Here is a 16545-nt window from a genome sequence, read left to right on the forward strand (position 1 = left end):
AAGTCTAGCTTTTCGAATTCGAATCAAAGTTCAGAAATTAAATTCTTCCTTATGAACGTACGTACGTTGCCATTTTTTTACCATTTGCACAGGATCAAGCTGATAAAGCGTAAACAACGCGTTTAAAAAAATAAAAGAGGAGAAGCGGAGAGGCGTTGAAAGGAGACGGATAAAAATCCGTGTTCCCCATCGAATTTTCATATTGTATGAAAACAAACGGTCGTGGAATGGGGGGGACAAACGCGATACGCGGTAACGAAATCGAAAAGTAGATTATGCTTGGCTCGACTTAAACGTGGGTATATATATATATATATATATATATATATATATACACATACGTATCGGTCATATTTGCACGTGAGACAGTAAAACGTGTCAATCTCGTATCCGGGGTAACAATCTCGTGTCACACGGTTACACATAGTCGTAAAATGGGGATCCAATAAAATTATAGGAACGGCACGCGGAGATCAAACATCGTGCAAAGAATACTATCCGTTTTTTTCTTTTCTTCTTCCACTCCTTCTTTTTTCGACGCTTATGAAAACTTGTACTCAAGAATTTAATATATCGTGTTTTTTTTTTTTTTACTTCAAGAATAAAAATTCACTAGAGAACCTCTCTGTTTCCTCGTTTCGATTCAGTTTCCCTCGTTTTATCGAAATTATTTACTAACTCTTTTAAATTATTTTAACCCTCGATGCATTATTTATATTTATATTGTGAAAGAGAAGATGATAAATTCGAAGATTTTCTTCTTTTTATTGGAAAGTATCGATCATAAAGCTTGATTGAAATTGATAAAAGCCGTAAATAGCAGCGATGCGAATCTCTAATCAAACTATTCTAATGCAATCAAAGTATAAAAGAGAAGCTATCGAAGTGTGTGCCGGATTGACTTCTCTTGATTCAATGAAACCTATCCGAGGTTTCTTTAATTTTAATTAAAGAGCGGTTGGATTGAAATGAATGGAGAAAGGCGAGAGCGATGAATTCGATGAGTTTGATCACTCTCCGATCCTAGAATTAATTCTCGAAAATCTTACAATACCAATAATTTTCGAACACACCTCAAACGATCATCTTCCTTTCGCGCTTTCTTATTTTTCATCATTCATGAAATGAAACTCGAACGAATTCGAGATCGATTACGAAGACAATCCGTCCATTGTCAATTATAATCAAAATCGAGAGTTTCCCTTCTTTCGAGTTGTCGGGAATCAGCGGGATCACGGAATGGATTCGAGAAACGCGGAAACAGAGGATTGGCCGGATCGGGTTGAGAGAAAGGGGGGAGAGAGACGGTTCAGATTCAGGGCGGGCTGAAGGTTGAAAATCCTTCTTGCCTCTAACGAAAATTAGCAATAATTGGCCGGAAAATGAACGTTTGTGGCGGATTAAAAGGGGCCACCGCCGCAAAACAAGCCTTTAGCCCGCGTGTACGTACGTACGCCTCGCGTTCCTGCGGTATCATAAAACCGGTCCACCGGCCTGTAATTTGTAATGAATACGGCTCTAACTAGCCCTCATCCCCCTTTCATTGGTTGACAAATCACGCTTCTGCGGCCGGGAGACGGACGCGTGTATATACCTGGGACACGCGTCGCTGTGTGAGAATTTGTACACCGGATCTCTCTCTCTCTCTACCTCTCTCCCTCCCTCTCTCTCTCTTCGTACATGGAGTGCCTAAATCATACGGCCGGACAGTACGTGATATGTCTGTTCATTCAATGTTCAAATGGCACACGAACGACGTATGATTTCGATCCGATAATACGATTATTAACGTTATTACGCGTAATTCGGAACACTGTCTTGTGCTCCTTTGCTTTAATGATGAATAATTTTTTTACGGGTTTTTGGAATCGCGGATACTTTTGATCCTTGATCGAGTCGTTTTGTCGCTCGATGGTTAGAGATCTCGAATACTTTTCCATACAGAATGGTGATTCTTCCATTCAATGATTTAATGGTGGTTAAATGTCGTCTTTCTTTTTTTTTAGATCTGTATTTCATATTTTTTTTCTTTAGAAATCGTGAACCACCAGAATTTTCCGCGATCCTTGAAATTATCTTGCGGGGGCCAATAAATAACGGGCCAATCACGCTCCCCTCTCGTATTTTCGAAAATAAATTATTTTGATATCGCGTCTCGTATGTCTATCCATAAGATGAGCCTACCATTTTCGCGTATGTATACATATATCATGTGACAGTCTATTAAAAACATCTATTCATCTTGTATTCAATTATATACGACACGCGATCATAATCACGGCGTGCTACTATTATTATCCCCCAAAAATACAACCGTTACCCGATAGTCACGATGCCGTGTCACGTGTCGCCTCTCGCTTATTAGTTGGGAAGTTAGTTGCTCGTCCTTTTGTTCAAGGACTTAGAAAAAAAAAAAAGAAGAGGAAGAACAAGAAAACCCCTTTTCCATTTCTCTCGCCAAAATTCGAACGAAAAAAAAAAAAGAAAAAAAAAGAAACCATCGTTTCATCGAGAGGAGAGGGAAAATTCTCAGCATTGTTAATCCATTCTAAACAAGTTTCACGAGGACGCGACGCTTTGCGTGGATGCACGATGGATGCACGCCTCTTCTTTTTTTTTCTCGGCAAGAAAATTTCTTCCGCGGTGTGTGCAACTCCTTACCCTCTCCTCCTCTCCTCCCTCTCCAGTCTGGAAGGAGGAAGAGGAAGGAAGGTGCGACCAAAGGGGGGTCCTTTTATCTTTCTCCTACGACGACGTACGATCGTAGAAAGGAGGAGGGCCTCGAAAACGCGCGCGCACCTCACCTCTTCTTTCCAATCCCCTCTCTGGGAACCGATATCGTCTATCCACCTATCCCCATCCGGCGCAATCAAAGATTTACAGGAATAAATAGTAAATAGAACCTGGAGGGAAGTACCAGAACCAATTATTACTCTCCTTCTCTCTTTCTCTTTATCCTTCTCCCTCCTCCCCTTTCGCACGTGTATTTTAACATCGCGCTCGAATCGGTTCCAGCTCCGTTATCAGAAGATAGGAGATATCTCCTCGGATTAGAGAAGAAGGAGAAGGAAAGGGAGGGAGAGGAAAGAAACGGCCATTAATAATCTCGAATTTCAAGTTAAGTTCCCGTACTACGAAATATTGTAATTAAGTCGAAGCCCGTATGCTTCTTTCTTCCTCCTCCTCCTCCTCCTCCTACTCTTCTCTCTCTCCAGCACACGTATACATGTTAAAGAAGCAATTCAACAAAGTAATATTGAACCTCCTCCTGTTACAAACATTTTTGACAAGGCGTGACTGTAACACTTGTGGTGTAATAAAAATGCAATAATTTTCATCCTCGCACTTTCCAATATGCCCGTTGGACCGTCAATTATCGAGAACCGTACCAAGACAACGTAACAATCCTTACAGATATACGTCTCTCGAGAGCGAATTCCTCTCCCTCGGTTTGAAAGTGGTAGTAGAAGTAGAGCCTCTCGACCATTCTTCCGGCGACGGTTACGAGAGAAGTAAGAAGAAGACGGAGGGGGAGGAAGGGATTGGAGAGTCTCGGTTGCGCGCGTCCTTTTCCACTGCCTCCTCGACGTTTCCTTTTCCTTCTTCCCGATATATACCGAGCATATAGGTGTCTCGTCACCGTATCACCTCTATCCACCCTACCCTTCGCTCGTGAGGGCGCCTCTGAATAGTGTGTTGGTGGCTCCAGGAAGGGATACGAGAGAGAGAGAGAAGGAGAGAGAGATGAAGAGGGAGAGAGAGGGAGAGAGGGAGAAAGGTGGAAAACGGCTGAGCCGTTAGTGGGGTGGTTTTTGGGCGCATGCGCGGTCGGGGCGCGGAGCAAGAGCCACTCCCGATCGCCAATGACCGTCCAACACGATCCTCGACGTGATCCTAGCGCACCGCTTCAGTCTAACGTCCGCATCCGCACAGTCAACAACCCCTTATCACGAGCTCCCTCTTTGGATGCAAAGTTTTTCTCACCCCCAAAAGTTTGCGCGTGTTAGACGTCCGCCCTAACCCAGCCCCCCCCCCCCCCCCCACGCACACGACTTGGGCCCGTACGTAACTTTGAATCAATTCGATAAAATAGGTTAATTCGATAGGGAGTGTCTTCGAAGAGGAGGATTATTTCCGTATATATTTGTTCCGTATATTTCTTCTCCCGCCCCTCCTCTCTCTCTCTCTCTCTTTCCCTCTCATCTATCCCAGTCTCGTCGAGTTCCTCTCGTTCTCGCGAGATCCATGAGCTTCGAGATCTATCACAGCCTCTTTCCTTTCGAGATTTTCTTTTTTTTTTTTCTTTTTTTTGGAGTGGATTCCCGAGAGAAATCTACGATCCATCCATCGTTTAAGATTTCGAGTATCTGTTTTATGTGTAACAATCGTCGGATTTTTATTTCTTTTTTTTTTAAGAGAGTTAGAGAGACGTAGTCTCGAAGTGCTCTTCGTTCGTAAGTGGATAAACATTTTTGTTCAAGCTCTCATCTTTCAAAGTGTAAAGAAAGAAACATTTTTATGGATTTGTGTCAATTTCGTCTTCCCGGTGAGAGAAGATTGTAATGTATATATATATATATATATAATTTTGTACAATTTTATTAATTCCTTGTAATTATACGATTTTCTAAGATCAATTTATTCTTATTCAAGTTCTATTTATAATTTCGAGACGAAAAAAAAAAAAAGAAAAGTTCCAATTTTTCTTTTCCAAATTAAAAAAGAGAAAGAGGAAGAGAGAAAAATCGAAGATTCGTTTCGATCGAGTCCCTTCTCGCCACTTTTTTTTTCCCTTCCTCTTCTTCTTCCTCCATTCGCGGATGGAAGCCGCGTTTTATCAGGTTACAATCATCCTCCTATCACGTTTTAAACGAGGCTGTGATCGGTCGAGGGGGGCCGACTCCGATCCCATTGGCTCATTCATTTTTAATTGGACGTTGCCGACAATGGCACCTGCTCCTGTTTCATGCGGGTACGCACATGACACGTCACGTGGGGGCCGCCAGAGTTGTCGACTCGGTGTTGCACGTGACACCTCGACTTTCCAGTCGAGTATGCCATACGAGAAACAGAGAGAGAGAGAGAGAGAGAGAGAGAGAGAGAGAGAGAGAGAGAGAGAAGTGGGGTCATCGTGCTTCGAAAAAACGGAAAAAAAAAAAGAAAAAAGGAAGAGAAAGAAAAGGAAAGAATGAACACAGTGAAACGAAGAGGCGATGTGACCCGTTTCGTAATGAATCGCTAAGCGATCGACCGGCCGTGCGGGTAATCGCGACGATTCTTCACCGATCCATTGGCTACCGTCTGACCATCACGGTAAGTTACTACTTCAATTTATCCTCGCGATTTAACGCCGCGAATGTTATATAACAGTTTGGCTTTTTCCTTATTCCAATTTATTTATTATTCGAAAATTCGACAGTGGAAAATATGAAACGTAGTATAGTTCGTGGATGCAATTGTATATTTTTAATATCGCGGAGTGTATTCTTTAAAATTGTTTGGAAAAATGGATGGAAAGTAGACAGGAAAGAATTAGGGAATCGAATCATTCGTTTCATCCATTTGATTGAATATTTCGCGTACGTTTCTCGTGAAGATTTATCGATATTTTTATTAGAAAGGGAAGAAGATGTAGCGTTTCAACGTTTCGTGGAGAATATTCCTCGAAATTGTCCGAAGGGGATGCAATATTGGATAGGATAATCATCGTGGAATCAGTTTACTTTTCTCTAAGATTACTTCAACATCGATTTTGCAATTAGTAGCAGTTTTTAAGTCGAGTAGCTTAGATTAAACGTAGAGTGTAAAAAAATCCATAAGGTTTCCTAGGTTTCCTCAAGGTTGACCTCAATCGTGTCGTTGCGTAGACATCTTGGAATTCTTGTTTAAAATATCGAGAAAAATCTCGTTCAACAAAAGAATTAATAAAGCTTTAAACAATGTTACAAATTTCATAAAATTCCACGAAAGACTGCCAAGTTTACGTACAAAAGTTACGAACGAAATTGTCATTTAATCGAGATTTCGATTGTCGTCGTTCGATTGTCAAAAAGATAGCGGATTTTTTTTCTCGAGAGGCAAAGCACGAATAGCTTGCAAGTATGAATAGTAAGTTCGTCATTAACCAGTTTAGAAGTTGTTATTAATACCGTTTCAATTGTTGGAAACTGGGAACTCGAACAGTCTGACTATCACGGTGCGCAACTACTGAACTCTGTTGGACGATTAAACAGCGCCCAAGTTATCATCTTACTTTCCAAGTATCGTATTAAATCATATCCCCTGCAATTGAAGATTAAATTGTTGGCCGATGTTGCCCCGTAACGTCACGTTCGCGGATGTATTTAATCTCCTCGTTTATTCGAGCCGCGTAACACATCCGAGTGGATTTATTAATATCGTGAGTTTTAATTTATACTCGAATCGTTTTTTTTTTTTTTTTTACCTTCGAATCGAAAGTAATTCCACCATCAAAATTTTACACGTCGTTTCGTTAAAAATTAATATTTAATTTTTAAAAGAAATTATTTCGTTACCGGCTAAATTTTCTCGCAATAATAATACTCGGAAGTGACATTTTAACACGCATCGAATATTCATCGATCGACAATAAAGCGATCTCCAATTCATGAAATGAATAAATATTTCTTTACGATCTCGAATCGTTTTCGAAATTAATCCCGATTGTTATTATTATTTCTTTTTTGGAACAATTTCGTCAGATTCTTCTTTCACGATACATCGACGATATATATATTTTCAAAGGAAGGAGAACTCTGGCTACAGAGAGGTAGTCAAAAATCTAAAGTTGCTTCTGATATTTCCCCTCGTTTCTCCCGAACGTTTCTTCCTCCAATTCATCAAATGAATAAATATTTCTTTACGATCTCGAATCGTTTTCGAAATTAATCCTGATTGTTATTATTATTTCTTTTTTGGAACAATTTCGTCAGATTCTTCTTTCACGATACATCGACGATATATATATTTTCAAAGGAAGGAGAACTCTGGCTACAGAGAGGTAGTCAAAAATCTAAAGTTGCTTCTGATATTTCCCCTCGTTTCTCCCGAACGTTTCTTCCTCCAATTCATCAAATGAATAAATATTTCTTTACGATCTCGAATCGTTTTCGAAATTAATCCCAAGCGTCGATTGTTATTATTATTTCTTTTTTGGAACAATTTCGTCAGATTCTTCTTTCACGATACATCGATGATATATATATTTTCAAAGGAAGGAGAACTCTCTGGTACAGAGAGGTAGTCAAAAATCTAAAGTTGCTTCTGATATTTCCCCTCGGTTTCTCCCGAACGTTTCTTCCTCCCCCTAGTTTCTTTACCTAGGGCTCCTCCTCCTCCTCCTCCTCCTCCTCGAATCATATTTACGCGAGCATTTTCAATTGCGTTTGCACGGTAATTTCACATCGGCGGAAACGAGCACGAGCTCGTCGAGGGCGAGGAGTCTTGCAAGGTCAAGAAGTCGTCTCTCGAAAACGTCCCTTCCCTCCCTCCCTCCCCATCTACTAGGGGATGTTCCTTCGCCTTTCAACCGTTCGTCTCACCCTTCGCCATTCACTAATAGAGGGGAGAGAAACTTCTTCCTTACTCGTTTAATGATCTACCGGTGGATCCGAAACGAAAAGTTGCCAAAGTGTGTCATTTTCGACGTTATGCACGTACCGCCATCGTTCTTTCTCTTTCTTCCCTTTTCTTTTCTCTTTCTTCTTCCCTTTTCTTTTCTTTTTTTTTTTTTCTTGAACGTCGCTTCTCATTTTCCAAGATACCCGCCTCTTTAAGGCAGAGAGATCTCACTCGGGTGATAAATTTCCCTAGAACTCGCTGCATCGTTCTATCTTTTTTCTTCCTCTCCCCCCTCTGTCCCCCTCAATTTCGCTTCTATAAATTATTTTTATCTTTCGGATAGTCCTGGCTGAAAGCGTTTTCAAGATCTCGGCCTCGGTGGTCACGCGAGGGGTTGTAGCAGATACGACACGAGCAAAGGGAATAATTTTTATCTTTCAGGTCTTTTAACGTATCTTAAATTGTTTCGAACGAGTGAAAAAGAGAATTGATTCGCGAGGAAGATAAATCGGTTGTAACTTCTTTCTTTTTAATGCGAAAATTGGGAAACTAGGAACGCATCGTTGATAATCTTTTATATTTTTATATTGATTAACGAAATGTTAGGTAGGTGAATTATCGAAAAATTGCAGAATTCAATAATCTCTCGTTTTATCATGAAAATTTCTCCATTATACTTGCTACAAAATATTATCTGTAAAATTTGACTTATAGAAAGTACGTACTTTTCAATCGCCTCTACAATCTAAAAAAAGAAAAAGAAAAAAAGAAAGGAACGATTAATATCGAAATAAATTCAATCGATGATTAAATCCAGTTGACAAAAAATTCTGAATCTATTTTGAACATTATTCGTTGAATAATTCAAGATTAATAAAATATTATCTCGCTCGCTTCCTTGGAGTTGAGAAAGAAATGGAAAGAGACTCCCTTTCAAAAACGAGTCAATATTTAAAAACGTTCGCTTTAAATTATTCCCATAAATTGAACGGCGTTCCCATTTTGCGGTTTTCCATTACAGGATAGATCCTTTAAAAAAGAAAAAGAAAGAAAGGGGGGAGGGAGAAAAAATGTTTCCCTCCACGTGCGTGATTATGTCTTCCTCGAAATAAGAACTCTTCTTTATAAGAGACATTTTATTTTGTCGCGTGTCATTTGATGCCCGGAGCCATTAGCCGTGCCCGCCGGTTTTAACTTGTAGGGACGGTGGTAGGTTTACCTTTCCTCTCAACGTACCTGATTGTAAACTTAACTTTCTTGAGTGCTCCGCTTCCTGAATAGCTTGGATATCTTCCTTCTTCCGCCTTCATTAACGTGCCGCGATATATTCTTGCGGTTCCGTCTTTCAGTTAAAACCTTGGCGAACTTGTGCTCTCGATAATTAGTGGAGGACAATCTGTTAATAGGATGGATCTGAAAACAGATGTGCAGCGTGTCGAGAAATCGGGCGTTTGATTGTTTGGCCATTGGTTTTTTAATTTTGATAATTACTTGGCAAGAGTTGAAAAAGTTTAATCAACTTGAAAATTACGAGTTACAAGTTAATTAAACTTATTGAATAACATTTATTCGTTGCTCATTGCAATCGATCTGCTTTTCGTATAATCCCAGTCAAATTGGCAAAATTTACAATTATTTCCGATTATTGTTTCGAAGGATAAATTATTGAAGTAACTTATGGGGGTTGTTTGTTCGTAGATTCAACTATTAAAATTTCCCTCGTCGAGGAAATTGTTTGCGATTTAGTTTTATATCTTCGCATCAGCGTGATTATTTCTCGCTATTCTAAATGAAATTTTTCGTTTCGGTATAGAAACATATCCTTTATAATATTTTAATATCTTTCACGGAATAATATTAAACATAATTTGTTCATTAATAATCATGCATAGGCATACCTTGATATTTTCGATATCTCAATTGTCTCGATTTTTCTCTACGAAAGATTAATGGAAAAAATCGATGAGTATCGAATCGAAGATGGAGCACAGATTCTATAATTTCTAAGCGAACAAATAAGGAACAAGGGACAGATATGCAAGCTAATTTAATCCTTTTAATCTTCGATAACCCTCCTCCCCTTGGAGATCAAAATATCTGAATTGTAATCCAAAGAATACAAATATATCGAACACATGAAGATACATGACGAAACAATGGAATCTTTCGAGATCATTAGCAATATTACGATACACTATCTAATCCAATCCGATCGCTGATCCACTTAGAACGCGAAAATTATTAACGGGCAAAGGTTTGCCACGCAATAAAAAAAAAATAATCGATCGTTGGCGTAATCACCACGGCACCACCACCACCACCACCATCGCCACCGCCGCCGCCGCCACCGCCATCATCATCATCCCATCAAACGGCACTTAATCAACGCGAAGTCGACGCGTTGCTTGCATCATCCACTTCGTTATTTATCCAGACCTCCATCCTCCACAGACTTAATGAAAGTGCAGCAAACGATAGCCGCGTGTATCGGGTGGCGGCGAAAATATCAAAAGCCCTTCGAACTTATCGGCGTAGGCGTGAAGCAATTTCACAGCGGGGAGCGGAAAGCGGCTTTAGCGACAAAGCTCGGCTCGTGGAAGAGTGCGATATTATTTAATGCTCGGCCAGTCGCACGGGAAGCGTTACGCGTGAAAATTACCGACCTGTGTGTATACGTGTGTGTGTGTGTGCGCATTGATTCCGCAAAGGCTGTCCATTTGTGCGTCTTCTTTTTAAATAACGACGTGAGTGCAACAATTTCGGGAATCGATACTCGATCGCTTTCTTTTTACAGGGAAAGAAATTTGGAATGATTTTTTTTTTCTTTTCACGGGAAAAGTTGGACGAGTAACAATTCTCTATTTCTCTTCTTATTGAATGATATTGGCTGATGAATTTTTTTATCAGTACAATTTTGGGAAGTGAAAGTGACAAGTAAAAATTGCATTTATCGAGTCGTTGAGATGAGATATTGAAAATAGTCGTATTTTGCGTGGCAGATTGGAAAATTTTTGAAACTTTTGCTTAAAAATTTTTGAATTTTTTTTCAAGTGCCAGACTATGAGATATATAGCACGATATGAGATGAGAATAGTCGTATTTTATTGGCAGGCTGCTGTAAGTTTTCGAGCTTTCTAAAATTCTTTTCAGCAAATATGAGAATAATATAACAGACGAATAATTAATCCATCACTTTTCCTTTATCGTGAATAAACCAAGCTTGGGATTATCCTTCTGTCAAAATCTTATCGTACTAGCTGCTGTTTTTTCATTAAATTTACCGCCATTAATGAGATTTTTGGTTTTGTAATCGAATACATCGGGCTTCGGGAATTCATACGATCTATCCGGTAATCGATACACTCGAAGTTTTATCCGAACTTGCAATCACGGAGGGGAGAGAGAGAGAGAGAGAGAGGGAGAGAGAGGGAAAGAGAAAAAAAGTAAAACGGATTGAAAAGTAAAACGAGAAGGGAAAATCGATCCTCGTTTTGGTGGTGTTTGGTCGAAAATTCGGTTGCTGATAGCAATTAGAGAATTATATATTTACCCACGTGATAGAGAAAGCGAGATTGGAATTTAAATATTGTGTTAAACGGTGTATCGAACTATCAATCTAGAATATTTAAGCTGAATACACACACGTTCGAAATTAATCGTAGAATAATTAATTTATATTTATAGCGAAAAGTGACAAGAATTTTGATATTTTGTAAATTCCCGAAATATTTCATGTGTTTGTATTAGTTGATTAATAGAATTATTACAGTTGAAAAAAAAAGTTAATAATTATAAGAATGAAGAATAACCCTGTCAATTTAATCTTATTTGTCTTCGTCCATTGATTATTTCGCACGAAACTCGTTATTTCTATTTTTTATTCGAGAAGAGAATACAACGTATATAAATGAAAATTTTCACCAATTTCTACTATCTACCCTCCCCCAATCTCATTAATATTTACAATAAAACTAAATCAAATGGGGAAACAAGAAAAAAAATTCCATCTTCCCCGCGTATCGCGCGCGTAAAATTAATCGTGTTTTCAATCGAAACATCGAACACCACGCAAATCTACTACTACCGTTATATTTCACGGGTATAGTGTATTTATGAACGCGTGGTAAAGTATACGTGGGACCGTTGAATAAACATTTGGATGAATTAACAACAGGGATTGCGCTGGAATTTACCCGGTTCGTTAAAAAATTAATTGTCGAAGCACATCCAGACAGACGTGCAGAGAGAGAGAGAGAGAGAAAGAGAAAGGGAGAGAGAAGTTTAATAGGAAAGCTCGACGAGTAATATTGTAATTGTTATGATCGACGAAAAGTATTTAACGTGGAAAGCTTTCGAACTTGCACTTGCATTTGATGATATTAGGTCGTTGCATATAAAATGGCTGATTTCACAAATCTCGAACGTTATTTTATCAATCCTCTCGTTGAAGAGGATACGAATTGTATGTCTCTCTGAACGTAGATTCGAAATTCAACAAATCGGGATGTAATGTTAATAGAATTTTCTGTTAAAGTAAAGAGAGAGAAAAAAATCGCAAGAAATGAATTATCGTAATTAAGACGTGTTAAATTTATCGAATCAAATATCTTCCATTTATCTGCGACTAATAATAATAATATAGATCAAATAATATATCTATTTCACGCTCCATAACTTATCCCTAGAAAATATGTACCAGTTTCCATAAAAATTTATCTCCAATCAAAAAGTCACTCGTGCAGATTTGCGTGAAATAAAAGAGAAAGAGAGAGAAGAATGAATTTTTATCAAGATATTTGCATCTCAACGTTGACACGATTCCGCGACAATATAATTATTATAGCATTTCTCGATCGTATTTTTCTCGAAGAGATCGAATCTTCATCTTCTTCATCCCTCCTCTTTTCTTTCCCAATCTTAATCGGCCAATAAGCGTACGTTGCAAGGGATGAAAACGGTTTCCGCCGGAGCTAGACGAATAAACATCCACGGCGTCGGCGCGTGGACTATTTTTCATTTCAATTTACGCGTAATCTAGCGCGGATATAGGACGCCCCGCCGAGTAATGAGGTATGCATTTTCAGGCTAAATTACGATACACAATCTCATTGATCAACCCCTTTTGTTTCGCCGTTTCTTTTTCCCCCTCCTCCCCTTAAATATCGTTCGAAATATCATTAACGCCATTATTTTATATCACAACTCGTTCTTCATGTTTTACTTTGTTCAATTTCATCACGCATATAAAACTTTTTTTTCTAAGAAAATTCTAAGAAGAATTCCAACCTCTTTGCAGAGAATATTTAAATAATTCGTTAAATTGTACGTCAAATCATTGCATCTTTCAAAACTTCACAATGTTTCTCGAAACTTTCATTCGAATTATTCACGTACCTCCTCCTCCAAAAAAAGAATTACAATTTCGTTCGCAAAATTTCGAGATTCACGTCTCCACGACGCTTTTCTTTCCCTTTCTCTCTGCGCAGCCATCTCTTTCCACCTCGCGTTGCGAGTAAGAACAACACGTGCCACTCCAGGCCAGCTCTTGTAACACCGTGTTTGCCGTATAGTCGAGTACGTAGGCAGGTACACCCCCTCCTGCATACGTGTACACGGGGTATATCGATCCCTAGGGAGTATATACCGTGCGCGCATATGTATTTATCACTTTAACAATTAGTTTAATTGTTTGTACAACTGGGTAACGCGCTCGTTCACGGAGAGGAGGGGAGGGGAGGGGAGGGAGTGTTCGTGTTAGCCTTGTTACTCTTGTTGCTCCAGGCCCGACGATATAACCGTGACGGAACGAGGATGAAAATTTCTGCTAATACACCGGTGCTAGGGGGAGGGAAGGGGGTTCATTAATCCTGGCCAAGTGGCGCGCACGAACACATTAACGGGTGGATCTTTCGCGATTATCATTCGACTTTCCTCGTCGCTTCTTCCTTTTTTTTCTTTTTCTTCCTTCGCGCCTTGCTCGTTTTTAAAGGCAAGGAGGAGGAGGAGGTGTTAGGAGGAATTTTTTTAATCGAGGAGGATTTCGAATTTCGATTCTTGGATATAAATATTGGAGTTATGCGTGATTTTATTGGGTCGAGGAATCTTATTTTGAGCGAGGTTCTCTTTGAAAGGGAGGAGGAATTTTTTTGATTATTAAAAATATATGGAAAGAGTGAGAAATTAATTTTTTAATCTCGCGATTAGTGTTCGATCGTTTTCTTTTTTTTTAATAATAGAATATCTATATTTGGGAACGAATCATGATTTTGATTTATAGGAATGCAAAAATTTCGATTTTGGACGAAAAGACTATAAGAATTGTGAATTTCAGGAATAGTTGCAAAACTCCAATCTTTCCCTTTCGAGGTATTCCAAGAATACGAATCAGGAATATCGTGGAAAATTTTTATTCTTTCGTTTTAATAATACGTTAAACTTTATTAAACCTGGTGCATGGAGATATGCAACGCAGAAGACGGTCGTTCTTGACTTAGGGATTCACCTCGTAATCCCATAATCCTTGTTTGTAGTCTGATGCTCTTGCAGCATCCCCGATACGTCAATCGCTATCGAGAAAGAAACTGAAACTTGTCCAAACACTAATTAAGATTTAGATGTTTTTCTGCTCATCAATAACAAAATTATGGAGAGGTGATTAATCATCGTCCGAGTGGGAAACTTTAATTAGAGGGGGGAGGAAAAATGGCATTTAGATTGCATAATAGATAGCAGCCAAAGTTTTGCAACATTTACAGAATATATTTTTTATCCCATATTTTCTCCCCCGCCTGTGTCGTTCTTTCCATAAATTTCTTTCTTTCTTTCTTTCTCTTTCTTTTTCTTTCTCTTTTTTTTTTTGAAAAAATGCTGACGTATAGCATAAAAAAATTTTGATCCGTTTCATCGTGAACAGAGGATTTTTTTTTTTGTGTAAATTATGGAATATTGGAAATTATATACGATATTTCTAACTATCCGATATGAAGGAAGATTCATAACAAAAATTTCCCCGACAGACTTGATCCCTCGAGCAAAACATTCAGTTTGCTCTGCCATGAAAAATAGTTTGTTCAGACCCCCTGTATATTTTCAATGCCCGAATCGATATATCTGATATTGTTTGAACGCCATGAAATAAAGAAACATTTATTGAATCTACGCAAATATGTAGAGACAAAACTTGATTCTGGTTCGAAATTTTCCGCGTTGAAGAAAAGTTTCGTAACAAAAATAAGTCAAACAATAAAAAATATATCACCATATGCTCGAACATATTCGCCATCGATTCGAATCGTTACTGTTTTTATCAATCAATGGAAAAAGGAAAGAAAAAAAAAAAAAAAGAGACACGATCAAAAGTTACGAGTTAAAATTTCATAACCTCTCGAAAATAAATTCTATCCATCGCGAGTAAAATTATTGAATATTAAACTTATCGTCCTCGTCAAATTTCATCAATTTTTCATTTGAACAAATAGAGAAATCCTCCTCTCGAAATCTCTCGCGTGTATACATCCTCGATACGATTTCTTCCTCGATCGTTTCCTCGCCGTTAACCGGATCCCCCGTGTCAATTACCACCCTGATTATACCCGTGTCCGTGTTTTAAAAGGCTGCGCCGAATGTTTTCACGCGCTCCTCTCCCAATATAACCAAGTTACACCGCGACCCATGAAGTTGAGCTTCTTTAACGAGTTCATTCTTGGGGACGAATTAATAGGTGTTATCCCCTTGATAGAATTTAAGTAACGAGATTAAAACTAAAGGGAGTGAGGGGGGGGGAGGGGGAAGGGGGGCTCCTTTTCTCCACCGCGTGAAATTTCGTCGGCCCCTTTTCCGTCGCGTTAAAACACGCGGCGGAAAAGGTTCTTATTATCCCGTCCCGACCGATTATAAACGAAAAACCGAGAGGTGGAAAGGAATAATAATATTTACATTAATTTAGACGGTGAAACATTTTCAATTAGCATTCCGTTTCCTCCGTCACGGTTTCACCATCGCGGTGTCACGCTACTCTCCCTCCTCCCCCGCCAGATAACCGTTGTTTCGTTTCGTTTCGATCGAGAAAATGGCGGGCAACAACCGGATAGAAAATTAAAACACGCGTGCACGTTATTTGTTCAACACGTGAAAAAAAGGAGAAAGGCCTCGAATTCTCCATCTGTGCCGCTCAATCTATAATCCTGATAATTCAAATTATAAAGTGGGCGAATTAAAGCGTGGGATCACAGTGATTTATTTATTCGATCGATTCTTTCACGAATTTTCTTTTAATTAAATCGCGAGGAAATTTGAAATCGCGTCTCTTCGTTGCTATTGTTCGTTTTTTCTTTTTCAGAAGTAATTTTTAAGTGGAGTGATTTTAAAGGAGGGAGGAAAATTAATTTAGAAATTACGCTTTTTATGGAGAGAGAGAGGGAGGGAGAGGGAGAAGCGTCAAATGCGGAATTCATCGAGGGAAAATTTTCATATCGAAAACGATTAAACGACGCGCAATTTTGTTATAATATTGCTCGCTAGTTAAAAGAATTCAATCGTCCATGACATTTATTTAATGGCTACGAGGATTCCGATATTAACTGTACAATTTAATTCGATACCGTCTCCATTTTCAAACGCATATATCCATCCAAACTTAAGCTTTCATTGCTACCGTTAAATGATAATAAATAAAATTGAGTAACGCCTCTTCCAAAAAAAAAAAAAAAAAAAGGAAAGAATCGTAGATAAAGGAGAAATAGGTGGTTGAAAGTAACAATTATCCCCTGATACGGCTCGTCGTCGCTTCAAGATCAAAAATGGTAAAAGGGTGAACGGAGGAGGCCATTGAAGGAGAGGGGAGAAAAGGGTGGGCAGTATCCAAGTAACTCGGAATTAGGATTAAAGGTGGCCAAAAATTAAATCCTTATCTCGGCGGAGCCGACAACCAGGGCGAAAGGGGTGCGAGGAGGAGGAGGAGGAGGA

General features: G+C 38.9%; 1 protein-coding gene across 5 annotated transcripts in view; it reads left to right on the plus strand.

Moving 5' to 3' along the window:
• The first annotated feature begins 4737 nt into the window (after positions 1-4737).
• Positions 4738-16545, plus strand: part of LOC100576690 (negative elongation factor E) — an 84745-nt gene continuing 72937 nt past the window's right edge. For all 5 annotated transcript variants that reach the window (XR_003306073.1, XR_001705481.2, XR_001705478.2 and 2 more), the window contains exon 1: positions 4738-5313. Coding sequence is in view for 1 of the 5 variants with exons in the window: in XM_006562292.3 (XP_006562355.1) it covers positions 4981-5313 (333 nt within the window). In the remaining 4 variants the exon portion in view is untranslated. The remainder of the gene's footprint in view (positions 5314-16545) is intronic.

Source organism: Apis mellifera, linkage group LG14 (assembly GCF_003254395.2).
Source record: "Apis mellifera strain DH4 linkage group LG14, Amel_HAv3.1, whole genome shotgun sequence".
NCBI classification, from domain to species: domain Eukaryota; kingdom Metazoa; phylum Arthropoda; class Insecta; order Hymenoptera; family Apidae; genus Apis; species Apis mellifera.